General features: G+C 36.3%; 1 protein-coding gene across 10 annotated transcripts in view; it reads left to right on the top strand.

The window, feature by feature from the left end:
- Positions 1-27,505, top strand: part of CNKSR2 (connector enhancer of kinase suppressor of Ras 2) — a 322,983-nt gene that overhangs the window by 250,042 nt on the left and 45,436 nt on the right. For 5 of the 10 annotated variants that reach the window (XM_043991405.1, XM_043991402.1, XM_043991407.1 and 2 more), the window contains 5 exons: positions 318-389; positions 7,025-7,092; positions 16,925-16,981; positions 17,520-17,620; positions 23,074-23,617. In XM_043991405.1, coding sequence (XP_043847340.1) covers positions 318-389; positions 7,025-7,092; positions 16,925-16,981; positions 17,520-17,620; positions 23,074-23,617 — 842 coding nt within the window. The remainder of the gene's footprint in view (positions 1-317; positions 390-7,024; positions 7,093-16,924; positions 16,982-17,519; positions 17,621-23,073; positions 23,618-27,505) is intronic. The other 5 variants (XM_043991403.1, XM_043991408.1, XM_043991406.1 and 2 more) reach the window with 1 other exon arrangement.

The following is a 27,505-nucleotide window of genomic DNA, read 5'->3' as shown; positions in this document are numbered from 1 at the left end:
CTGCATTGAAGGAAGGAGTCCTCATATGCTGGGAAATCAAAAATCATTTGTGTATTAGCATAGGACTCTATTTGAATTTATACCCACTTCTTCCACTTAGGTGGTTGATAAAATGTAATGACTAAGCTGATTTCTTGAAAGACTTTTTTTTTAAAAAAAACTGACCTTCCTGTCATAATGGTAGAACTACTATTCATATGGACACAAAAGCATTCTTAAGGTATGTTCATGAATAACAATAGAGTGTTTAATTTTTTCTGCCTGGAAATAAAATACATATTACTTTACCTACTTTTATATTCTGTTCCTTTTTACAGTGCATTCAAAGCTTGTCATCCTAAAATCAAAAGTTTTTACTTTGCGGCCGAACATCTGGATGATATGAACAGGTAAAAAAATTAAATTAACCAAACTTTACAAACCACAAAAAGCTAATCTTATGTGTTGGGGGACACCTCTTATGATTGTAATGACTTTACAATGATGCTTATGTATATTCAATAGTAGGAGTGTATCTAAGACCTAGAAAGTTTTGATTAGTGTACAGATCCCCCCCCCCTTAATTGAACCCAATCATCATTCCATAAGACTATTGGAATATCTAATTTTAATCTGTGACTTTTTCTTTGGTGTCAAACAGTCATGATCACTCACAGCTATTCAGTGAATTTGTTAGTTATCCAAATGAATATTAATCTAAATTTGAGCATTTTTAAAAGCAGAGCTTTTTTTAATTGAAACTCTCAGTTGATAGAGATAGATATATACACAAATATGTGTGTGTATGTATACATGTGTATACACGTATATGTGTGTATGTATATATATATATACACACACACGTGTGTATGCCTGGAATTCTCAATAGCTGAAGTGAAGTGTCTTTCATCTCAGGTGCTCTATGTCTAAGGAAGCTGACATTTTTTCTTTTTCTTTCTGTTGCTGACCACTTCAAAATGGCCAATTTTTAAAAGATTTGAGAGGTGTATGAATGGTCTTCCTTCACCTTCTCTCATCTGAATAATTGCAGTAGTCATCTTGTCTCCAGTATCCTCTCTCTCTTATCCCTCTTCTCTCCCTAATTTCACATAGCTACGAAGATCAAGAACCCTAAAGTACACTTCTAACCAGGTCATTCCTTAGTGAAGATCAATTCCAGTGGCTCACACTTGCCTCTAAGATAAAATACATACTTCTCCATTTGGCATTTAAAACCCTTCACAATCTGGGATGAGCCTACCATTTTAGCTTATTGGACATTACACTCCTTCATGAACTCAATATTCCAGCCAAAATGGCCTGATTGCTATTCCCTTTTCATTTCCCACCCCCATACTTTGCACTCACTGCCCCCCATTTCAGAAAAGCCCTTCTTCCTCACCTCTACCTCTTGGAACCCTAGTTTTCTTCAAAGTTCATGTCAAGCACCACTTCCTACAAGAAATTTATTCCAATCTCTCCACCTCGTGCTCTCCTTTCCCCCAGTGTCTAGCACTTTCCCACTGAAAATTATTTTGTTTGTACTTTGTACTTAATTTTCTTTGTTCTTTTGTCTTTGTATTGCCAGTGTCTGGTACAAAGGGGGTTTGTAACAAATACATATTAAATTGAAGTGAATTGAATTGTGATGATCTGAGGAATCAAGGAAAATTTGGCCATATGCAACTTGATAATTCATGGAGAAATTCTTCCCAGGAGCTAAACAGTTCCCTAGATGGATGGATACCATATTATGTTTGATTTGAGCTATTTGTCTCCCTTCATGTCTCCAAAACCCCTCCCTACCTCCTTCTCTCTCTCTCTCTCTCTCTCTCTCTCTCTCTCTCTCTCTCTCACACACACACACACACACACACACACACACACACACACACACACACAATATTGAAAGTAGATAGAATGTTTAGCTAAATCTGATCATTCCCCATTAATTGACACAGGTTGACCAGACATATATATAAATGTTGTACCTACATAAATGTGGACCAAAAACAACACACACACATGCACAAATGCACACATGCACATGCACACACACAGACTGATTTTATCTACATTTTAGATCCAATGTTTGTCACCCTATATTACTCATAACACCTTTTGCCATCTTTTCCCTGGCCATAATGAATAAGCACCCAAACTTTTAAAATACATAAATAATTGTGTGCTTCCATAGATAAAATAAAGGAGATTACATAAAAGCCCTAATGCTTCTAGCTAGAATCTAGTTCCTAGGCTTTTTTCCCCTAATGCAAGGAGATGAATGTTGTGGAAGAGTAGGAGGCAGATACAGAACCAGATGGTGCATAAAACTTGATAAAAATGATTTACTATTAATGAGAAAGCTGAGCTTTTTATGTGATCTACACTATCTTCTCTTGATTTATATGACTTGATTATGGAAATGCCACTTTCATTACTATTTGAAAAACTAAACAGTTTTTTGTAATCTCAATTTAAACTTCTCCACAAAATGGAGAATATTGATTAATTTGTACTGGTGGGGCCTTGTTACTTTGATTTTTAATTGCTCTGCCAGGCACCATTGAGCTGGAGGCTCACAAAGCATTGCCCACATATTGAGCTTACTTACTTCAGAATAGATGTGAAGAGTTTACATCATGATCAAACAAAAAAGTGAGTGACCAATATCCATGAGTAACTCTCATAAAATCACATATACTGTGAAGGCTGGCTTTGTCCACAAACGAAAGAAAACATATGCACCACTAGTAAAAAGAATTGTCTACAGTTGTGGACCAGTTCAAAGGAATCACCAGGATCTTAGAATGATAATGAATGACCTCTTTATCTGTGACTCATTCTAATCTAATTTTGTTATCTTAAAAATGACACTAATTTTATGCTTTGTTTTTCCCCCAAAAAAGCAGATTTGTCACTTACTCAAAAAACCCACCTCATCCCCCATGGCCTTTTTCTTTTAAATAGCTCAAAAAATATCCTGACCTCACGGTCCCTGTTCCCAGACATAAATCCTGATATTTTTCAGTGACATGTTTTATGAAATGCTAAAATCAGCCACCATTTTTGTTATTTTCATTTTTTCCCAAGAAATGTGTCTAAAAACTGTCCTGTATAAAAAAAAAAACCTTCAGAACACCTCAGACATTTAAGAGTATTTATAATATAAGCTAAAAATGAGGCAATATGACTTTAAGAGCCACCCAGACTACAATACTGTCTTTTCTTTTTAATTATAGTTCAGTCATCTTTCTCCTTTTGTTCATACTCATATCCCTGACAATGACTTTAATTAGGGAAACATTTTAGTACCACTTGTTATTTTAGGTGAGACAAGAGGTACAAATAGCAAGAAAGTACTTGAGGGGCATTATTGATGGGAATGTGCTTTCCTCTGACAGGTAGGTTTCTTTACTTTTACATAATAAATTGTTGGTGTGAGTGTATGCATATGATTTATAGACACATACCTACATTTTCACATATAAGAAAATCTTTTCAGTAAGCAAATCATAGCAACTTTGAAACTCTCCTTTAGATTAAGACTTATGTGGAATTTTCTCAGGCATTATCATATTTGCTTTTTTATGAAAATATGATTGTATTATCCCATGCCACATATGAAAATGGATTATCCATCCTAAAAGCCAAGCGCTCCCCTTTTGTAGTCCATTCTTATTTGAAGAAGCTTTGGTCATGAAAGGTAAATTTTCTCTTAATGATTTTCCCCATCTGGATCCTTGTGAAAGATCCTATGTTAATATAATGTGTCAATCACTTGACAGGCATTTATTAAGTACTTACTATGTGCCAGATGCTGAGCTAAGGGCTGAGAACACAAAGAAAGGAAAAAAAAATCACTGTTCTCAAGGAGTTCATGTTCTAATGGGGGATGGGAGAACAGACAATATGTAAATAAGTCTATACATATGTATGTTTATATGTAAGCATATAGATATGTATATACATATATGTAAGATATATTCAGAGTAGATGGAAGGTGATCTGAGAGGGGAAGGCATTGTCAGCTGGTAGTATCAGGAAAATCCTCCTGCAGAAGTTGGATTTCAGCTGAGTCTTGAAGGAAACCAGAGAAACTAAGACGTACACTTGAGAGGACAGACCATTCCAAATATAAAGGAGACTCAATATAAAGGCACAAAGACAGAAGATGGACTGTTATCCTTAAGGAATCACAAGTACACCGGTGGATCTGGGTCAAAGAGTTCATGGAAGGAAATAAATAAAGACCAAAGTGGTAGAAAGGTTTATAAAGAGTTTTAAATACCAAAGAGAGGAGTCTATCTACATTTGATCCTGGGGATCCTGGGAATCCACAGGAGGAGAATAGTGGGGTAACACAGCTAGACCTACACATAAGGAAAATCACCTTGGCAGATGACTAGTAGATGGTTTGGATTAGGAGAAGACATGAAACACAGAGACTGTAGAAAAGGCTATTGTAATAAATGGTACAGTCAAGAGGTGGTAAAGGCCTCAACTAAGGCTGTGACTGTGTGAGCGGAGAAGAGAAGACATATAGGAGAAATATTGTGAAGGTAGAAACAAGATTGAGTAACAGGATGGATATGTAGGGTGAGAGTATCTATAGAGTAGAAGATGGTACCAAGATTTTAAGCCTGGGTGACTGGGTGGGTAGTGGTACCCTCAGTAGTAATAGGGAAGTTCGGAAGAGGGGGGCGTTTGGAGAGAAGGATAATAATTTCTCTTTTCTGCGTGTTAGATGTGGAATGCCTGCAGGATATCCAGTTAGAAGTGTTAAAAATGCAAAAAATGATGTATGAGTGTATCTCGGGAAAGAGGCTAGAACTAACCATATAGTTTCAGAAAACATCTGCATAGAGAAGTTCACAATTATTTACACCATTTTCTTAAATGCCACAAGAGTACACAACGAGCTTCTTCTAACACTTAGTTGACAATTCCTTTCATGTTTTTTTCTAAGAGGCTTTTTTTCCATGAGCAGAGAAACTCTGCATTACTCTTCGGAAAAATTCCATCTTATAAGTATTTTAAAAAATAATGGATGCTTTGGTAGGCCACTCAAGAAGTTTTAAAGTGGTCTTTTAGTTTTACATCTTCAGTGAATCTTATAGAAAAAAACTGACCTTTTGATATTCTTTGATCTCTAAAGGACCTCATTGTTTTTATAATGCTCATCAAGTGGAATTTCCTTACAGAATTGTGTACCAAATAGAGAAGTATGAAGAAGCTGGGATAAAAATCTTTAGTGGTATTAGCTAAGGTGTCCTTTTCTACTTTATTCATAAAGTCTTAAGTCAGATATTCTCCAGAGTACATAGATAAGTTATTTACCTCATAAGTCATGTTTCATGGGCCAATCTTAGAGTTGAAAAGAACTGGATATAAACCCCACCACTCTCCTATAGGCACTGTTTCACTACAAGCATATTTCCTATAACTCATCAGGAGATTAGTTGTCAGCTTTAACCTTCAATTAATGATTTTAAAGGGCTTAATTTGCATGTCTTATTGATTCGTGGTTCAGAATTTTCTAATATGTCTGTGTATTTTGTTTTATTTTTTTCAAATTTTGGTATTGTCACTGAATTTGATCATCCTTTATCGTATCCCTTTTATATTCTGCATTACTTCCCAAACTTAGGTGATATAATATTCTTATACAATTTGGGGATTTTGGTGTTGGAGGGTCCTTTGATTATTATAATGCCTGGCATATAGTAAGTGTTTAGTAAATCCTCGTTGACTGACATAGTTTCTTTTTAAATTTCCTATTCTTTCAAAATAGTATAGGGTCTAAATGACTATCACTCTTAAAACAAAGGGTTAAAGTGCTTTCAGGATAGTTTTATTTTCCAAGGATAAGACTCTACAACTCCTTTCATGACATTATAACCATCTAAATCCATGTTGCCACCTCCCGGCATAAAAGATAAAATATGGAAATAGCTTCAAAGGATGTTGTCTTTCACTTGTCAAGATGGATAAGTTTCTATCTCTGTGTAGCACAAAAAGAAAAAAAATATTGGGTGCAGTTATCCTCTGCTGTTGTTTTTGGACTATGTTATTCCAATAAGCAATAGAATTATCTCAGATGATATTTTTAAAATTATGCAAGATCTAAATACTGATACCAAGTAACAGTTTAGAATGCAGAACCCACTTTATTTCTGATCTGGAAATAGATTTGATACATAATTCCAGATTTACCAATGGGAGGTTGTCACGTTGGTTTAAAGATTTAGTGATTTGAGAGGCTGATGTACTGTGAGCACTTGGATAATGAACACAGTGAAAGCCCCCATGGGGGGAAGGAAAGAGGCTGCATTGCTCCAGGCAGCTGACTGCAGTTGACCGTGGCAGTACTCCTAAAAGACAAAAGAATAGCAGTTTATTTTTAACTTATTTTGCTCAAGGAAATAAATCTTCAGGATCTGAGGAGGGGTTATAAGTGTGCATGCTAACAGAAAAATAACAATCACTTCACATTGAGAGATGGAGTTCAAATTTATCCCCATGATGACTTTTTTTCCCATTCCATAAAACACATAATGTGCTTCATCAAAACATATAACATGATCATTAAGACCCTGTGTTTGCTACACAGAAAACGTATTCCTCTCACCAAAGAGCTCTGAATCTTTTTTTTCCCCTATCAGACCAAACTAAGCCTAAATATGCTTAAATCTTTAGAAAATGGTGTTAGTTCTAGGCCTACAGACAGCTGAGATAATTGGGGTAGTGTCACATCTATAAACATTAAGCTTAATGGGGCTTTGATTATTCCCAAAATCTTTATTTTACAAATGTGGTACATCTTCACTAAAGCTTTTTCCATTGGAAATAGGACCTTTGGTAGGAGAACAAATTGTATGGTGGCAAAATGATAATCCTTGGGGACCAGATAAATCATAGTATGGAAGAAAATGCCATATAGAGAACAATCTTTCCCATATCCCCTTCAGTTCATTTACAAAGTGTAAGAAATCATCATGTCATAGCAGTATTGTTGATTTTTGAAAAATATTTATTCTTTCAGATGGCTAAATAGACTTAACATGCTAGCTGCTGGGTATGCAGAAAGAGAGCGGATCAAGCAAGAACAAGGTAAAGTACAATTCATTTAACTTTCATTTTTACTTATTATCCTTGATTTTTTTTTTTGTGGGAGTGGGAGGAGGGCAGTTGAGGGCAATCTGGTATATACCCTGGGTCAGGAAATTATCACTTTCATAGGGTTTTTTTTTTCCTTCTCCTTACATCCTTCTGTCATGATAGAGGCAAGACATAGCCTTTTCAGGTTCTGCATAATTTATACATGCAAGGGTATATATATTTAAAAATAATGAAGCAGTGTGGCATTGTGAATCAAGGGCCAATCTTAGAGTTGAAAAGAACTGGATATAAACCCCACCACTCTCCTATAGGCACTGTATGACCATGGGCAAGTCATCTGACCTGTCACTGCTGTAAGACTATAAGTTACAAATGAGTTGTATTGGCAGAAGGAGTTTCCATACTGAGAGTTCCAATCACTGTTAAAATTCCAGATCTAGCCTTTTTTTTTAAACAATGCATAAAGTAATAATTGTAGTTGACATTTATATAGAACATTTTTATTTATATAGGTTTACAAAGAACTTTACAACCATTATTTTATTTGAATGTCCCAACAACTCTGTGGGTAGGAGCAGTGTGGTATTGTGAAAAAAATGATAGGTCTAGAGTAAGAAGACCTGGGTTCATTCCCATCACTGATGCTTACTATCTATTTGATCTTGAGTAAATCAAACCTCTCTGTGCCTCAGTTCCTCATCTATAAAATAATAATAATAGCTAACATTTATGTAGTGCCTACTATGTGCCAGGTACTTTATAAATATTGTCTCATTTTATCCTCACAATAACTTTGGGAGTTGAGCGCTATTATTATCATCCCTAAGTTACAGAAGAGGAGACTGAGGTAAATAGAACTTAAGGGACTTTCTGAGAGTCAAACAGCTGTCTGAGACTAGATTCAAACTGAGGTCTTACTGATTCCAGGCCCTGTACTCTATCTACTGTGCCAACTAGTTGCCCATAAAATGATTGGTTTGGATTAGATTACTTCTGAGATCCCTTCCAGATGTAGGTCTGTGATTCTATAGGATAGGTGTTGTTGTCCCCATTTTACAGGTAAGGAAACTGATGTTCAGGAAGATTAAATGATTTATCCCCATGGTCATGGTTTATGAGCATTGGAAGCAGAATTTGAGCCTGATTTCTGCTGATTTCAAGGCTTTATACATAATGCCTCCCAGGCCTACTCAGTGACAGAATTGTTCTATTTTCAGAGCAGTTCCTGAGTAAATAACAGGGATTACTTGTTATTCACTCTTTTCTCTTCAAATAGCTTGTGATAGCAAAATATTCATAACTTGCAAACATTTTGTCTGTTATCACTAGTCCATGGAATTAAGAGTTTGTAGGAATTATAGAGAAGAAAAGGGGAAATGAGAGACTTATTTAATAGTAGCACAGGCTAGTATACCTCCCAAACATGTTGTGACCCTGAAAACAAAGGGCTCTTATATATAGATTGCTTATGAAATTGCTACCTTCATGGGTAAAAATTTTCATAATTCTCTTTTCTATAATTGTTTAATCTTCTGTAACCCTATGGATCACACTTACTTTAAGATTACAGAAGATTACAGAGCATGACATTACACTGTGGTAATGGACACTCACTACTCACACACACACACAAACACAGAGCTATGAGATAAAATAGCTTTGAGGCAACTCTGCTTTTTCCAACCATTAACCAAAATATTGTTTCTATTAAGCCTACAGAAGTCTAAGTATTTTTCCAATATGACTTGAGGCATTCTGAAGGCAAGAGATTGACGTATGGGGACCACATATTTGTATTTGTATCTCTAGAATCAGAATAGAATCCCAACAGATGTGAGAGTCGGGTGACTAAGAAAGCTTTGGCAGGATTTGGGGATCTCTGGAGTTAGTTAATAAACCCAACTGAAATTTCAGAGTAGCTTCTAAACTGTAAATTCCAAAGAACTTGTGATACAAAGTGGGTCACTTGACCAGTCAATAAATAAATGCTTAATGAGCATTATGAGGAACATAAAAGAGACAATTCTCAGTCCCATCATTTTCATGAAGTAGCCTAAGAACAATTTAAGATACAATATATTAGGAGATGTTAATTAACATTCAGTAGAAGGAACTAAGTAATTATATGCTAAAAGAATCCAGAGTAAAATAGATACATAATTCAGTGAGGTTATTCACGGAAGGCATGACAGAAAAATAGAGTTTCAAGTAAGATTTTAAAGAAGGTAATCATTATAGGGGAGGAGGAATTATCTTCAAAAATAGCTGACTGTGATAGCATATGCCTAGAATCCCAGCTACCTGGGGGGGTCTCTTGAGTTTAAGAGCTCTGAGTTGCTGTGGACTATGCAGTAGGATCAGATGTCAGCACCAAAGTTCAACAATTAGGGAATGAACCCTTGCCATGGGGATGAGGTAGGACCAGAGTAAGCAGATTAGTGGAGGAATCAGCCTACTTCCAACCTAGGTAAATTAGGGAGACTCAGTCTTCAAAAAATAAATTTAATAATAAATAATATTTAATATACTTAATATATAACATTAAAATAATATAAAATATTTAGTTTAAATAATGTATCTTTTATGTAATAGAATGACATTTGTATTACATATATTTTAATAATAAATATATTTTTTATTTCCAATAAATAATGTGGAGGCACTCTGTCAAATAGATATGTGCAAAGGCACCACAAAGGAGGTTTCAAAATACCCAGTGTCCAAAGTTCACTTCTTTATTCTCAAATTGATTTTATTTTGTCCTCCTGGTTGAAATTTTTTTAGCCAGAGTTAGGGGTTAGAGGGGCTAGAGGGGGAAGCAAGCCATTCCCTGTTATATTTTTATCCAAAACCACTGAATAGTCAGGTGTAGTGGTGTATTCCTGTAGTCCTAGGCCCTTGGGAGGTTGAAGCTAAGACTAAGGACCACTTGAGTCCAAGAATTCTGACCCATAACATTTGGGTGTGTTCACTAATTTTGAAATCAATATGGTGAGCCCCAGGAATGAGGAATTCCAGAGTTGCCTATCCCAGGACAGAAATGGTGTAGGCCCACAAACATGGAGCCTTTCTGGAATTGAGTCAGCTTCATCAAATCAAAAGGTTAAATAAAGAGGGGCAGCTAGGTGGTGCAGTGGATAGAGCACCGGCCCTGGAGTCAAGAGTACCTGAGTTCAAATCCGGCCTCAGACAATTAACACTTACTAGCTGTGTAACCTTGGGCAAGTCACTTAACCCCAACTGCCTCACTAAAAAAAAAAAAAGGTTAAATAAAGAGTCAGAGGTGTGGATGTTATACTGAAAGGAAAATGGAACTTCAGAAAATAAATTTATATGAATAATACCTCCTGTATTTTGTCCCTCAGCATCACTTTGATGCTGAGCATGGTCTTGATTAGAACAAATTTTCTTTGTACGATTTTTTAAAATTTTATAACCAAAATTTCTTATGAATGAGAACATTAGAAAAGCATTTTGTGTACACAAGTTCAGCTAACTATTTACTTCATAGTAACTTACTCCATAGGTTCGAGCTGTTTGTTTCATCATGTGAGTATATATTTTAGCATGTTATAATATACTTAAAATAATAATAAAGAAATGATAAATAGAAGTATGCATAGAATGATTTTACATGTATTTATATATACATACAAACATTAGTGTCAAATGGGAGCCATCTCTAGGGTGGAGGGGGGAAGGGAAGAAAAAAGATTACATGATAACTTTGTTATATATTTAAAAGGAATATAAAGTTGTACATACTAGATTTGCAATTTCATGTACAATCATCTTTTTATTATACTATGTTATGGAAATATTTGTTTTATTCTGTAAATTAAAAGTAAATATATAACTAATAATATTTATAAAGTCATGATAATAATAGTTCACATTTATAGCATTTATAATTGTAAAGCACCATATTTAATTGGATTCTCACAATACCCAGGTATTGCAAATATTATCACCCCTGTTTGACAAATGAGATAACTGAGGCTCAGAGATATTGTTATTTTCCTCAGGTCATGCAGCTAGTAAGGGAGAGAACTTCATGCCTTCTGATGCTGCTGAATCCAATAAACTTTCTACTATAGCACACTAAAAATTCAGGAGATACACAGATATGAAATATAAGATATAGATAACATAAATTTGTTGTTGTTTAGTTTTGTCCAACTCTTTGGGACCCAAGTTGAGGTTTCCTTGACAAAGATACTAGAGTAGTTTGCCATTTCCTTCTCCAACTCATTTCACAGATGAGCAAACTGAGTCAACAGTATTAAGTGACTTGCCCAGGGTCACGCAGCTAGCTAGTAAGTGTCCAAGTTTGGATTTGAACTCAGGTCTTCTTGACTACAGGCCCTACACTTTATACAATGTACCACCTAGTTGCCCCAATATATGGGTAATATATAAGATATAGATATATAGTAATATAGGGATAATATATCTATAAAAACAGATATAAGAATCTAGGACTTAATTCAAATTTCACCTTAGGACATTATTAACCAAGCATTTTAATGTAGCTCAGGAACACAGAATTTTCCACCTTCAGCATAGGATCAGACATTTAGAGCTAGAAGGAATCTTCATCTAACACACTTCCATCATTTTTTAAATGAGGAAAATAAGTCCTGGATAGGATAAGTGACTTCACCAAGGACAAGCAGATAGTAAATGGAAAATATGAAATTCAAACTCTAACTCCAAATCTGGCTTTCTAGCCATTGTACCATCCTGCAAGTTTGGATGATTATTTATAGAAAGAGAACTCTCTTCATATATGTGCTCCCCATTTTTAATACTCCTGTGGCACCATCAAAGCAGTATATTTTAATACTCCTGTGGCACCATCAAAGCAGTATATTCAGCATTGAAATTTAAGAATTTGGGGGGCAGCTAGGTTTTACAGTGGATAGAGTACCAGCCCCGGATTCAGGAGGACCAGAGTTCAAATCCAGCCTCAGACACTTGACACTTAGCTATGTGAAGCTAGGCAAGTCACTTAACCCCAATTGCCTCACTAAAAAAAAAAATGAAGAAAGAAAAGAAAAAAAAGAAAAGAAATTTAAGAATCTGATCATGAGAAACTTTATATCAAATAGTTATTTGGAAGTAAGAGAAATTCTAATAAAATGCATAGGAAAGACCTTTGTCATAGAGAACTTGTCAAGGATTATTTTCACATAAATGTCCAGTGTAGCTGAGGAATATCACATTAACTTGATGAAGATCTCTCCTTTACCTGAGAGACATAAAAAATTAAGTCTCTTTATCAATTGTCATCCTCTAGAAAGATGTGCCAACATAACCAATAAACTAATGATTTATTAATCTTTTTTTTCAATTTAAATTCATTTTATCAATACTTCCTTTTCAGGTATTTATCCAATCTTTATAAAGTTTTCATAATTATTAAGTGAATGCAATAAATAGTCATTTTATAGTTTTTTAAAATAATAAATAGTGGTCTTTGGGAAAATGCTTATTGCTATAATAAAACCAGAAGGTTAGTGGAAATTTGCTATTCCCTATATTGTAGTGTTTATCATAATTAGTTCTTCATTTAAATCTTTTGTTTTGAATGCCACAATAAGTGAGTCAGGACTTAAAACTTAATTTTTAAATTTAGATTTAGGGCCAATGATGAGAAAAAGACATGTACTTTTATGTAGGGTGAAGCAACAGTGTAAAGTTTGAAAAAAAATGTATTTTAAGTCTTGAGTACCCTTGAGTTTTAGCATAACCTATTAAAAATTGAGTTGTGGTGAGAAACATGATGGCTTCTCTCTGTGATATCATTCTTGGTTTTTGCTATCCATCTCACATGCAGAGCTATAGTTAAAAAAGAGAGAAGGGGGAGGGAGGAAGGGATGGAGAGAGGGGGGGTGGAGGAAGGAAGGAAGGAAGGAAGGAAGGAAGGAAGGAAGGAAGGAAGGAAGGAAGGAAGGAAGGAAGGAAGGAAGGAAGGAAGGAAGGAAGGAAGGGTGAGTTTTCTCCAGGTATTTAATCTTTTTTTCTGGAAAACCTAAGAAACTCTAGATAGGTATTATGAAAAATGCCCCCCTAAAAAAGCTGGCATCATATGGTACACAGGTGCATAGGCACAGAACTACTGAGAAGAAATAGTTTCTTCAAACTTCAGAACTTTGAGAGATATTGGCACAAATATTCACTATGATGGAAAAGGTATCGTGGGTATTTAGAAAGTCTCTTTGTCCATCCTGTTATAGAAAATGTTTTGTATATATATCTTCACTTTAAGAAAGATGTGGGGGGCAGCTAGATGGTGCAGTGGTTAAAGCACCGGCCTGGATTCAGGAGTACCTGAGTTCAAATCCTGCCTCAGACACTTGACACTTACTAGCTGTGTGACCGTGGGCAAGTCACTTAACCCCCATTGCCTAAAAAAAAAAAAAAAAAAAAAAAAAAAAGATGTGGAAAGAGGAAAAGTTTTAAGGGGAAACAGTAACAGGGATTGACCAGTGACGCAGCAATGTAAACAGATGACTATGTTGGAGGCTTCCTGCGATATCATTAGCCTAGTTACTTCTTTTGAGTAGAGCACCAGGTAGAAGTGCTGAAGTGAGCTCCATCTTTTCTCTTCAATGACATTCATTTTATTTTGTTGTTCTTTTCATAATATGATATTTCAGACTATCTTGAGGCTGCAGAACACAGAGCATACTAAAATTCAAACCACCACCAGTTCCATAGATTTTGGCTTTTGGGAATAGTGTGGGAGAATTCTAAGCAAATGGATAACTGCTCAAACAAGTATTTATTTTCAAAGCATTGTCAAGGCAGCTAGGTAGCACTGTGGATAGAGCATCTGCCTTGCGGTCAGGAGGATTTGAGTTCAAATCCGGCCTCAGACACTTACTAGCTGTGTGACCCTGGGCAAATCACTTAACCCCTATTACCTCCCCAAAAACAGCATCTCCCAGGTGTCGGGCACTCTGCTAGGTGTGGATGACACTAAGGCAAAAATGAAACCATGTATGTCCTCAAAGAGCTTACATTTAACTGGAGAAGACTGCATATATGTATAGAAGTCTATGAAAGATAGATAACACAGTAATTTGGGGAAGGAAAAGCATTAGCAGTTAGGGAAGGGATAAGATAAGGCTTTATGTATAAGGTGGCACCTGAGCTGATTTTTTATGAAAATTAAGGATTCTAAGAGGAAAAGAGGCGAAAGGCATACTGTCAGGAATAGGAGAAAACAACTGCAAAAAGGTATGAAGATGATGAAAAAACTGTAAGAAAGCTGTTTTGAAAAAGATGAAAAATTAATAAATTAATTAAATTTTTTTGAAAAGCTAGTTTGGCTGGACCTTGGAGAACATAAAGGGAAGCTCCAAGGGCCTTCATTGCACAGTGGCAAGGCCCTTAAAATTACTTCCCCATAAAAATTTTAGGCCCTTAGAAACTTGCTTAAGCTACAGCATGTCAAGATTCACCCTCAATGGTCTTGGCCTAAATGTTCATTAAAGTGAGCTTCAGTTGCCAGATATTTCCTTTGTAGGACCTAAACCAGATTTTCTGGGCTGTCCACCAGAGAACAGACAGAGAAGACTCCATTAGTGCTGGTTGATTTCTCTTGACTCGTTTATGGGCAATTTGGTGCTAGCTCATGTTTTAAGGGGTGCTTTTAGATGAGCCTCAGTGACAAGTTGTTCCACTGAGAAGCCAGATATGAATTCAAATTTATTGCAGGAAACTGTTACAGTAATGGCAAACTTTTCCCCTGGTCTATATATTTTGGTTCTAGATATCTTCCTGAACCTGCACCTTGGTGTAGCCTACTTAATCCCTCTAGTGCTAGGCCATTTTTGTTCACTTTTGCTTGAGATTCTTAGCATGAAGAGGGAGAATTGGAGATTACTCAGTGGTCCATATCTTTAGGATCCTCATACTATGTTTTGTTTTTTTTTTTGGTGAGGCAATTGGGGTTAAGTGACTTGCCCAGGGTCACACAGCTAGTAAGTGTCAAGGGTTTGAGACTGGATTTGAACTCAGGTCCTCCTGAATCCAAGGCCAGTGCTTTATCCACTGCACCACCTAGCTGCCCCTCCTCATGCTATCTAGATGTAAAATAAGCTACATCTCTTAGATTTTGTGGATTGATGGAAACTGAGCCATTCGGCAAACACTCATTAATGAAGCAGATATTATGTATCATCCCTGAGCTAGGTAAATGGAGATACAAAGTTTAGTTAACACACTCTCCCTACCTTCCTAAAGTTTAGAGTCTTGTTAGGTAAATTGGAGAGGTATAGAAAAAAGTAGGATGTGAGGTGAAAAAGGGAAGGACATCATCAAGGGATCAAGAAGACTTCATGTAGTATTTAGCTTTTGAAATGGAATCCATAGAAATTCAGTACAAGAGGATAAAGGAGGGAATTTTGACAAAGGGAAAAGCAAGAGTGGCAGAAAAATACAAGTTGTATTTATAAAACAGAGAGTAGCCCAGTTTGGCTAGGAAAATATGGAAAGACATAATAGGAGATTAGGTTCCTCAGTGGGGGGAACGATTTTTTTTTCTGTGTCCTAAATACCAAGTGCAGTGCCTTACATATGTTGTTATTGTAGTTGAGTCATTTCAGTTAAGCCTAACTCTTCATAACTCCATTTTAGGGTTTTCTTCACAACGATACTGGATTGGTTTGTTATTTCCTTCTCCAGCTCATTTTATATATGAGAAACTGAGGCAAATGGGGTTATGTGACTTGCCCAGGGTCATACAGGTGTCTGAAACCATGCATCAAGAAGATGCATCTTCCTGATTCCAAGTCCAGTGCTCTATCCACTTCACCACCTAGCTGCCTCTACACATATTTGACACTTACTAAATAACTGTTGCATTGCCTTGAATTGTATAGTGCCTTGAATGACTGGCAAAGAACATTGAGCTGTACTTGGTGGGCAGTAAGGAATCACTGAAGATTGTTGAGCAAAGAAATAACAAGATAAAATATATGCAAAAAGAGTAGTCTGGAAGCAGTGTGAAGGATAGATTAGAGGATGGAAAGGAAGTAGGAAAGTTAACTAGGAGGCTATTTCAATAGTCTTGGAAGATGGTAATAAGAGCCTATACTAGAATCATGGCAGTGGGACTACAGATGAAGGAACATATGCAAACATACATGTTTCTGAGATTGAACTTTTGTTAAAAAAATATTTGAAAACTGACGATATGAGTGAGGTAGAGAAAAGCATCAAAGATTCAAAATTTTGTTAAGTACAAATTCTTGTTCTTTGGTTAAACAGAGCATAAGGAGAGCTAATAAAATGATTTGGTAACAGAGGTGGAATGTGTAATGTGGACAAAAGTTCTTGCAGATTATCTGTCCAATGATAAATTGACAGGCAGATGAAATCAAGAGAGGGAGAAAGAGAGAAGGGGGCAGAGAGAGAAAGAAAGAGGGGGGAGAGGAAGAGATGAAAGAAGGAAGGAAGGAAGGAAGGGAAGAGGGAAGGAAGGAAGGAAGAGACAGAGACAGAGACAGAGAGAGAGAGAGAGAGAGAGAGAGAGAGAGAGAGAGAATATTTACCTTCTTCCCTGTCCCACAAAATCCATTGGTTTGGATAAAATTACTGGGTTTTTTCTATATTGAGCATTCACCTACTGGCTGGGAGTGGGAATTGGGAATGAGATATTCATGAAACATTCAATTATGTACCTATTCTGCTACTTTTGGCGTAATCTTAATGTGTCTCTCAGGGTTGCCCCCACTGCCACCAAAAAAAAAAAAAATACAGGATCTGCCAAGTCATTTTGTCTACCAGCTTACATTTTCTTTCCTTTTAACAGAATTCTGGAAGTCTGGAACTTCCAGCCCACACCGGCAGATTTGCCCTTTTTCATTTGGCAAGTATCAGTGATTGCCGTGTGTTTCAAAATAGAGGTGGGAGTATGGTGTCATGGCGACTGATGTCAGCATGACTCTGGAAACAGGGTTGGTTAGATAACCAGTCCATTGAAGACAGTGAAAGGAATTTTCAGCATTGTTTTTTTTTGAGCTCTCTGTATGAATATCTCCAGCATGTGTGTGCATATGCAGCATGTTCGTTGTAATCACTCCATTTTTATGGTAGAATGGTATAACTGAAAAAAAAAATAATATCCAGTGACCTGATTCATCAAGATGTGAAATGCCTCAGCTTGGAACCTAGGCAACCCTATAATAAACTTCAGCATGGGCTCTGCAGTACTCCCCAGAAACATGGAGACAGAGTTATTCTCTTTGAGAGAAGAGTCACCATGAACTGACTCTGTCAAACGGAAATAAGAGCATTTTGATATGGCCCTTCCATTTGTTGTATTCAATTACACATCTTTGAAAGTTTTACCTGGAAGTTTGTTTTTCCCCATATCCTAACGGTCTGTCTATCTGTGTGATTTTTAGATTACTGGAGTGAGAGTGACAAGGAAGAAGCAGACACTCCCTCGACACCCAAACAAGACAGTCCCCCACCCCCCTATGATACATATCCAAGACCTCCTTCAGTAAGTGAGCAACAGAAATTTGCTTTTCTGTGTAATAGCAGCTGCATTAAACTGAAATTCTTCAAGTCAAAAGATGGTGATGGTGACCGCAGAGATGTTCATGATGAGTATGATGATGATGGGGGGGGGGGGGTAGTGGTGATTGGAAAATAAAGTCAGAGTTCAGTATCCTTAGAGAAAAAGAAAGTTAAGATCTATAACCAAAAATGCAAGAAATAGGCACCATCAGGGTACAACGCATTTACCAGGCTACTCCTGCAGTCCAGGTGCTGGTGATGAAGATTTGAATTTAGTTGGTGGCTGCATGAATAGAAAGAGATAGTGTAGAGATGTTCCAGACCTAGCGTCAATAGGATTTAGCAACTAATTGAATATATTGTTGGTGGTGGTGGTCCTTTATTGTTTAAGAGGACCATGACAGATGCCATGACTTGCAACAAATTGAATTTAAGTGAGCATGGGCTGTGCACTTTCTCCTCCAAAGCCATCAGGATCCAATGACAAGATATGTTATCAGGATAACTGGAGATGGCCCTGGATGTTTAAGGCAATTGGGATTAAGTGACTTACCTAGTGTCACATGGTTATTAAGTCTCTGAGATCAAATTTGAACTCAGGGTCCACCCAACTTCAGGACCAGTGCTCTTATCCATTAGGCCACCTAGCTGCCCCAATTGTTAATCCCAATATAGGAGGGCAAAGGAGAGGGAAGACTTAGAAGTGACTCCAAGGTGTGAAACCTGGATGACTAGGAGGAGGTTGGCCAAAAAAGATGATCATTTTTATGAAGAAAATTTGCTAGAATGGTGTTGGATTTTAACAACTGCAGAAATATCAGGTAAAAAGTATTTCTGAGGGGGCAGCTAGGTGGCACAGTGAATAAAGCACCAGCCCTGGATTCAGGACTACCTGAGTTCAAATCCGGCCTCAGACACTTGATATTTAACTAGCTGTGTGACCTTGGGCAAGTCACTTAACCCCCATTGCCCTGCAAAAAAAAAAATATTTCTGGGAGTGATTAAAAAGGAATTATGCAAAGAATATATGCCTCTAAAAGAAACCTAATATTTTCCTTACAAGTGTTTGCAGTACAAACATTTTTGTGAAGTTCAAATATGAAGTACAAATATGAAGTACAAATATGAAGTTCAAATATGAAGTACAAATATGAAGTTAAATAAATTCTGTAAAGCAATAAAGCAAACCTTTTCCTAGTTTTGGGAGCATTCAAAAGAGTATCATAATATATACATTCATTTGAAGTCCAGATCAAACACAATATATATTTGATATAGATATTATATTATATTGTATCATTGTATAGTATAGTATGTTATATTATATCCACTCATAATAAATTAGATATAAAGACATATAGAAACACAGAAGCAACCTTAGAAATCATTTAGTCTGCTCATTCCCATTTGTAGATAAAGAAACCTTAGCCCTGAAAGACTAAATAAAAACACAAAATTAATAAATGTTTGCTGACTTGACTTGAAGAGCTGATTTCCTCTCATTCCTATGCAAATACACTCCATAAATCATTGGTTGGCTAAGATCATGCAATGACAATGGTGTCGGTTACAAAACGATAAATTAAGTGGCAGGATACAGCTGTCATATTTCTTCCTCCTTTCCATTATATAACTCTGAATATTGAAGTGCTGCTAAATAGCATTTAAGGATCACTTTACTGACCTTGGTCAAAAAATGTTTATAATCATAAACTGAAGAAAATCCTCTATTTGATTATTAGAATTCTTGACTAAAAGTTCCCACAAACCATAATCTTTATAATATCAAACCATGAACAAGGAATGACCACTCATAATTATTGCTTACTCATTAAGACTGCTTAGCTTAATATAATTAGTAATGTCTTTCAATGAGGAATATTTTTGAATTGACCTGAGATCCCCAACTGATCAATTAATAAGTGCTTACTACATGAGAACCATTGCAGACTATAACCCATCCATGCTTTCTTATCTGATGCTATTCTTATTCATGTCTTTCCCTAGACTCTTTATCAAAGATCCACCCCACACAGTAAAAGTTCTCCTAGAATTCATTAAATATTTAAAAATTTTAATACCAGTACAGCTTCAAGCTGCCATCTCCTATCCCTCACTTTTGCTGGTTCTCCTAAAATTAAAAAGTACTGATAGCTTTTGCTTTTTATATCGTGGTTATTCCCCAATATAATCACCTTGTAACAAGAACATTCTGCTTCTGTAATCCCCCACCACTCTACTGATAGGAAGGAGATGTTTTTCATGGGCTGTTCTCTGGAGCCAAAATTCTATCTTTCCTTTTTTTCAATCATGTATTTCTACCATTTTTGCATGTAAATCAATAAGGGATATATACTTAAATGCCCAAGTATACATGAATTGCATGCTCAAATTTCCTAGCAGAGCTTCTTCTTTGATTACTGTAATGACAGTCTTCACGAGGCAATCAGGGTCTTACATTAACAAATGAATAACTATCCCATTAGAGCTACTAACTAGATCATATTTAATAAACTGGCTAACAGTTATTCTGTTTACTAACACTAGCTTATTTATCCATAAAGATTCATTCTCTCCATCACTGAGATTTAATCCTCTACAGAGCAAATCAGCACAATAATTAAATTAACCTGGCAGCATTGGCCTACCCAGTGGAACCTTGGAACTACCCCCTGGAGACTTTCTAAAAGGGAGATGCTTAAAAAGATGAGCAGCTGAAACTTCTACCAAGTAGAAGGAAAAGTGATTTAATAAATGACCTTAACACTATAGCAGAATTTAGCAAAGGATCTGGCACAAAGAAGGCACTTAATAAATGCTTGTTGACTTGACTTAAAGGGCTGATTTCCTCTTATTCCTATGAAATTATACTTCATAAATTAATTATCAGAGTTGCTAAGATTTCATAATGACAGACAATGGTGTCAGCTATAAAACGATGAAGCGGCAAGATACAAGTAACATATTTCTCCCTGCTTTCCATAATGTAACACCATTCAAGAATTAATATTTCAAGGTATTTCAGATTATTATTTTAAAAGAAGAGAGGGAAAAACCCAACTCTAGCCTTGTTTAAATGGCTCACTGTATACAATAACACCTAAAATTTAGGAAACCAATGATGCATATTATGACTTAAGATGAGGGAAAGCAAATAGCTGCTGCTTAGAGAAAATGCCCAGTTCTATCTCCTTCCCCCTCTAATACTCACTGTAGCCAGAGGACCCCAAAGCAATCTAAGAACTCCACTGGGCAAGGAATGTCTCCACCCAGCCATCCTTGGTCTCAATTATAGCAAAAATTATTAAACTGACTTTCTAGAAAAAAATTAATCTTTTAAAGCAGGTAATCAACCATATCAAATGAGGGTTTGATAACAACCAGGAAGCTTACATGAAACTTAGGAATGCTTCACTTTTCCTGTCAGGGAACTGTGCTGTCACATATATTTCTGACATTTGTACTGCAATAGGATTTTATTTATCTGCAGTGCACACGTATCTGAGCAGATGCTAAATATAATATATGTTAAGAAGTAACTCTGTAAATGCTTTCTTTCCCTGGAAAACAATTTAATGTGAGGACTCATGATACAAAAGGCTATGACAGATTTTCTACAGGGTCTGTAAAAAAAGGAAATTTGCTAATAGAGGAACAAAATGTTCTGTTACATTGTGGGGTTTCTTTTCCCTATGTCACATAAATTTTTTAAATGGGGACTTTGCACTAATAAGCATTTGTGGGTTCCAGATAGATACAAATTAATTTGTAAAAAAAAAAAACTGTGGCATTTGTGATAACCAGAGCAATAATTCTAATAACTGTTATAATATTTTCTTTATAATTGTAAGCATATTTTGACTAAGGTCTATAAGTGAACCTTAAATGCTCCTTAAAAGTACTTTAGAAAATTTAATTTTTTTAGCTTTAATTCCATATGCAACTTTTTTCTTTTAATGTAGGCAGTTTATTTTTTAAATTTTTTCTCATAAAAGTATTTTATTATTTCCAAGTTACATTAAAAATAGTTTTCAACATTTGTTTTCAAAAGATTTTTAGTTCCAATTTTTCTCCCACCCTCTCCCCAAGACATAAAGCAATCTGATATAGGCTATCTATCTATCTATCTATCTATATCTATATATAGATATATATGTGGGTGTTGGTGTATATGTACAATAACAGTAAACATATTTCTGCATGTTGTAAAAGTCATGTTGTAAAAGAAGAATCAGAACAAAAGGGGAAAACCTTGAAAAAGAGGGAAAAAAAACAGAAAAAGAGAAACAATATGGTTCAATCTGCATTCAGAATCCACAGTTCTTTTTTTCTGATTGTGGAGAACATTTTCCATCATGAGTTCTTTGGAATTGTCTTGGGTCATTCCACTTCAGAGATGAGCCAAATCTATCACAGTTGATCATCACACAATGTTGCTGTTATTGTGTACAATGTTCTCCTGGTTCTGCTCACTTCATTCAGCATCAGTCCACTTAAGTTTTTCCAGGTTTTTTCTGAAATCTGCCTGCTCATTATTTCTTACAGCACATTAGTATTCCATTACATTCATATAGCACAACTTGTTCAACCATTTCCCCAATTGATAGACATTCCCTCGAATTCCAATTCTTTGCCACCACAAAGAGAACTGCTATAAATATTTTTATACATATGGGTCCTTTTCCCTTTTCTGTGATCTCTTTGGGATACAGACCAATGTAGGCAGTTTAAATGTTTAACCTTGTAATTTGTTACTGACAGTTTTTCCTTTTAATACTTTCTCATTTAAAAAAATAAATAAAAACCTGCCATGATTTTATTTTAATGCTTCCCTATCCATGTCCATCACAATGCAAGTTCGATGCTAGTCAACAAGCATTTATTAAGTACTTTTATTATGCACTAGGCATTGTGCTAGGTAATAGGAATACAAAAAAAAAGCTTTTAAAAAAAGTCTTTTCCCTCAAGGAACTCATATTCGAATAGAGGAGGCAGCATGCAAACAACTGAGCATACAAGGTTTATACATTCTAAGTGTCAATTAATCTCACAGAGGAGGCACTAGTAGTGGGGGTTGGGGGGGCATCAAGATTAGGAATAGCCACCGGCAAAGAAGATTTTAGCTAAATTTTGAAGGAAACCAGAAGAGAGGTTAGGGCAACAATAAAGGGAGAGAGAGTGGAAATGGAGTGCCCCATTCAAGGAACAGCAGAAAGGCTGGCGTCCTGGATCACAGATACAAAAAGGGAAGCCAAGTACAAGCAGATAAATGTTGAGGTTTTAGAAAAACCCCAGTAGGGATGAAGTTTGGTAACAAAAGTATCCACTTAATTGCACGAGTTCTTTTGCCTGGTAGTTACCAAAGGTATTTTCCTCAATGATAAAATGGTGCCCATTATTTCCGTGGAGACTGACCAAATACAATCCTTCCCACAGATGAGCTGTGCCAGTCCATACGTGGAACCCAAACACAGTCGGCTCTCCTCTACAGAGACCTCTCAGTCACAGTCCTCTCATGAAGAATTCCGCCAAGAAGTGGTTGGGAGCAGCGCAGCCTCCCCCATCCGTAAGACGGCCAGTCAGAGAAGGTCCTGGCAGGATTTAATCGAGACGCCCCTGACCAGCTCAGGATTGCACTACCTTCAGACTCTCCCCCTCGAAGACTCAGTATTCTCTGACTCAGCCGTCATCTCTCCGGAACACAGGCGGCAGTCTACCCTTCCAACTCAAAAATGCCACCTGCAGGATCACTATGGGCCATACCCCTTGGAGGGAGAGCGAATGCAGGTGTTGAATGGAAATGGGGGTAAGCCTCGCAGTTTTACCCTTCCCCGGGATAGCGGGTTCAGTCACTGCTGCCTGAATGCACCGATCAGCGTGTGTGACCAACCCGAGGATGCTCAGCAGACCGAAGTGGAGGAGGACGAAGAGGAGGAGGATGAAGAGGGGGAAGCTGTGGGAGAAAACATAGGGGACAAAAGTAAGTATATTTGTTCAATTGCTTAACTTTTATATTAAAAGTCTTAACCTTTCCAAAAACTTATTTTAATAGAATTTCTTTTCCTTTTTTTTTCCTTCAAAGATTGGGTCTCATTGCTTAAGTGATTAGGTCTTCTTTGGTGGCCTGCTTTCAGTATTTTAGTCATTTGAGGAAAATGAAGAGGAATGTAGCTTCAATTCCCAAAATCATCAATTACAACAAATTATCTTTTCCCCAAATTCTAGGGCTCATTCTAAGAATGGCCACTTTAATTCCCTATTTCTTCACCCATTCATTTTGGTTCCCATTTGTGTACATTATCCCTTTAGCCCATAGTTTTGTTAAGGGATTATAAATGTTTTGAATATGAAATAAGAGTAGCTTCAACCTGAAGAAGAAAAGAATATTTAATTTGCTACTCTAGTCTTTCCTTTTAGATAATTCAAAGGGAGAGATTCCAGAGATCATTTACATTAAAATAAATTTTCCCCATAATATTCCTATGAACTGTAAATATACACATATACATAGATAAAATTTGATTTCCAAATAATTATCCTACCATAGTCCCTTCCTGTTCTTACCACAAGCATTTTTAATACAATTACTCTGTATAGAATACTAATCAAGATACAGGTACAAAGTTTAGATATGACACGGTCCCTGACCTCATGGTGTTTATAGTCTAATAAATATAAATGTATTTTGTGGATTGCTCCCATGATCTGAAATAAACCTTTTTACCATAAAAACCAGTTGGATTTGACCTAATGAAGCCATGGGTTTGGCACCCCAAAAATCCAGGTAGCTTTGCTACTTGGGGTGATGTGTATTCTACTGGCTATACCCTTAACCTCAGCAAGTGTGGGATTCTGATTACACTTGGAGAATGGGTAGTGGGCACAAACTATTGCCCCTGATAGAAAACCAAATGCAACTCAAAGCCAATGTCTACTAATAGGTCAATTGCTCTCTATTTATCACAAGTAAAGTTTAATATATTTTAAATAATACTTTAGGGTTTATTTTGAAGCTTATCTATAAAATAGTCAATCCCTGTTTTCACAGGGTTCTTTATGATATCAATTAGTATGATGATAGAATGCATTAGCTCACATTCCCTAAAGCATAGCAATTGCACATAACAAGGAGCTGTATAACAAAGTTTTCGGATAAGGTGATTCTCCCCCAAAGTAGCATCCCGGTAGTTTCCACTGCACTTGAAAAAGATCCTTCTTCTGCCGTTGCTCTCCTTCCTATTTGCTTAAATTCCGTAGACATAGCATTAGATTTCAAAACTATTTAGGAAGACTCTGACAAGGAGGCATGCACAAGCCATCTAGAGGATGAAGTTCAGAAATTAAAACTCAAATCAATTTTACTATTAAAATTATTAGAAACATTAGTTTAAATACTTTGAAATGTACTGAAAAGGGAATTAGAAAGTTTCTTTTAGCTCTTTCAATTTCATTCAGTGTGCCAAACAACTATTATTGTGTTGCTTGGGGGATTTTGTTTGTTTTTCATGAAGTGGATTTTTTTTTTGTCATCAGTTTTAAGTGGCATTAAAAACCAGACATAGACTGCTAAACTCAATTTTGTCCAGAAATAATTTCATCATTATTAATACAGCTAAGAAGCCTTTGAAGTTTAACTGATCTTTTAGGCTGAGAATCTAATAATCCCTTACCAATGCAACATGTAAAGCTGGGAAGATGAAGCAGAAGGAGAGAAGTAGTTGGGTGTATTTTTGTTCTATTTTATCAGCCTTTCAGTTGAACATTCTCCAACGTCGTCAGATTTACCCTTCCTTGAGCCCCTTCAACAGTTCCCAGTCTTTTCAGGCTGTTTTCAGCTTTTGTTTTGTCAATCATTTAGTAATCTTTGGTATCTTATAGTGGGGTGCATTTATTTTAGAGTCATATAGATGCCTCTTCTGCGTCAACTCCGCAAGTTCCCACATGAGTTGAGAGGGCTGCTGATTTTGGAGCAGCCGCCACATTTAGCACAACTCTTTCCCCCTTTTTGCATTGTTATTCAACTGGCTGTTCATGTAAAACATATTGCTTGGTTTCATACTGTACATTTTATCTTTGTGCTTCATGATGTGGAACAGTCCCTGCCTTTTCATATGTCCCTTACTAATGGGCAGTATGGTTTGATAGAATTGCTTTGACATCCCCTTCTCTGCCATTCACTATCCCAAAGGCACAGAACTTATCTGGATAATATATGGAAGTTGCCACCTGCTTACTTTAGGGTACCTCCAAACTCCTCCTGACTAAAATTTATTTTATGCCAGAAGTCTTGCTAAATGGTGGAATGTGTGTTTAACTTTCCTTTTCCCATAGTATTTCTCTTCTTTAGAGACTGTGTATATGTATATGGGTGGTTTGATGAATGGGACTGTGTATATGTATATGGGTGGTTTGATGAATGGGAAGTAGAAATCTTATTCCCAGTGATCCAAATGTGACCTCTCCAGTTTAGATAAGACATGCTATGTACATTTACAAAGGCAAATGGACAGTATAATAGGATAGAGTTCTAGACTTGTCATCAGGAAGACCTGACTTTGAATACCGCCTCAGAAGCTTATTAACTGTGTGACCTTGGGCAAATTGCTGAACCTCTCTAGGCCTCAGTGTGCTTATCTGTAATATGGTGATAATTATGGTATCTAACTCACAGGATTGTTGTGAGGTTCAAATGAGATAATAAGTCTCATTTATATTTAATTATATTTAATAAGTCTCTTAAATCTCTTTATAAACTTAAATGCTATACAAGTGTTAGCTAGTTTTATTGTTGTTGTTGTTGTTATCATTTTTATTAGGTTGACAAGAAGAGTCTACCATCTAGATCACTTACTCAAATAGCCTCATGTCTATAACAAGGTTCTTGCCTATAGTGGAAAACAAGATAGAAACTATACCTGTCAGGCCCTATCTTATATTTCCTTTCTATGTTCTGCAACAAAGGGTATAATTCTGACCATGTAGTAGGTGGGAAGCAAACTTACCCTAATAACATGGTACTTCTGTCCTGTTTGGAACCAGCACTTGAACTGACCCACCACACTGAATTTTCATCAATCAGATATCGACCCATAGAGAGAATAGATTTAATTCTTCCATTTCAAAAGATTTTCCTGAATTCAGTCAAGAAAATAAAAATAGGAAACGTGGCAGACGCTTCTAAACTGAACAGGCTGTGATTGACAATAAAAGAGTTGTAGTGATTATGGAAGTTTGTCAAAACACAATTTCCCAAATCCACAATTCAAATTCTATTCCAGTTGTCTTAAAAATGCTAAAAGGCCTTGTATATGTTGCTTTGCATTATTTTGGCCTTCAGTATTATGTCCCTATAATTATAAAGGTACTTTATATTTTCCTTTGAAATTGAGGTGTTCAGCTCCAAATCTAGTTGTAATTTGCTGCAGTTGAATTGATGTTGACTTGAAATGGGCGATGCTAAAATACACGGGTGTACAGTTCTTTAGGTACTGAAAAGACTCATTTAATATATTGTGTTTGGGTATATATCACTGTAAAGGAGTCAGATTTGGGAACTTGAGGAGTAAACACATAATCATACCCACCTTAAGATAATTTCTGGATTCATTGAATAATAAATAAGTCAAATGGACATACTTGTATAATGAGGGTACAAGAAGATATATACACCACCACCTCTCTCACATCCTGAATATTTGCTTTGCCTGTTCTGAGAAATAAGGCCTCATACATATGTTTCTGAATCTTGGTTTACCAATTTGGCTTGGCTCAGACCACCAACTAGTTCTGGATGCCCCACAGATGTAAGAGGATGTACAATTTTTAAATTACGTAGACAAAGGGAGCTAAATCATCTAAATTAGGCTGA

The sequence above is a fragment of the Dromiciops gliroides genome, chromosome 3, assembly GCF_019393635.1.
Source record: "Dromiciops gliroides isolate mDroGli1 chromosome 3, mDroGli1.pri, whole genome shotgun sequence".
NCBI lineage: Eukaryota > Metazoa > Chordata > Mammalia > Microbiotheria > Microbiotheriidae > Dromiciops > Dromiciops gliroides.
Note: the sequence above shows the minus strand (reverse complement) of the source record. Positions and strands in the feature narration are given on the sequence as shown.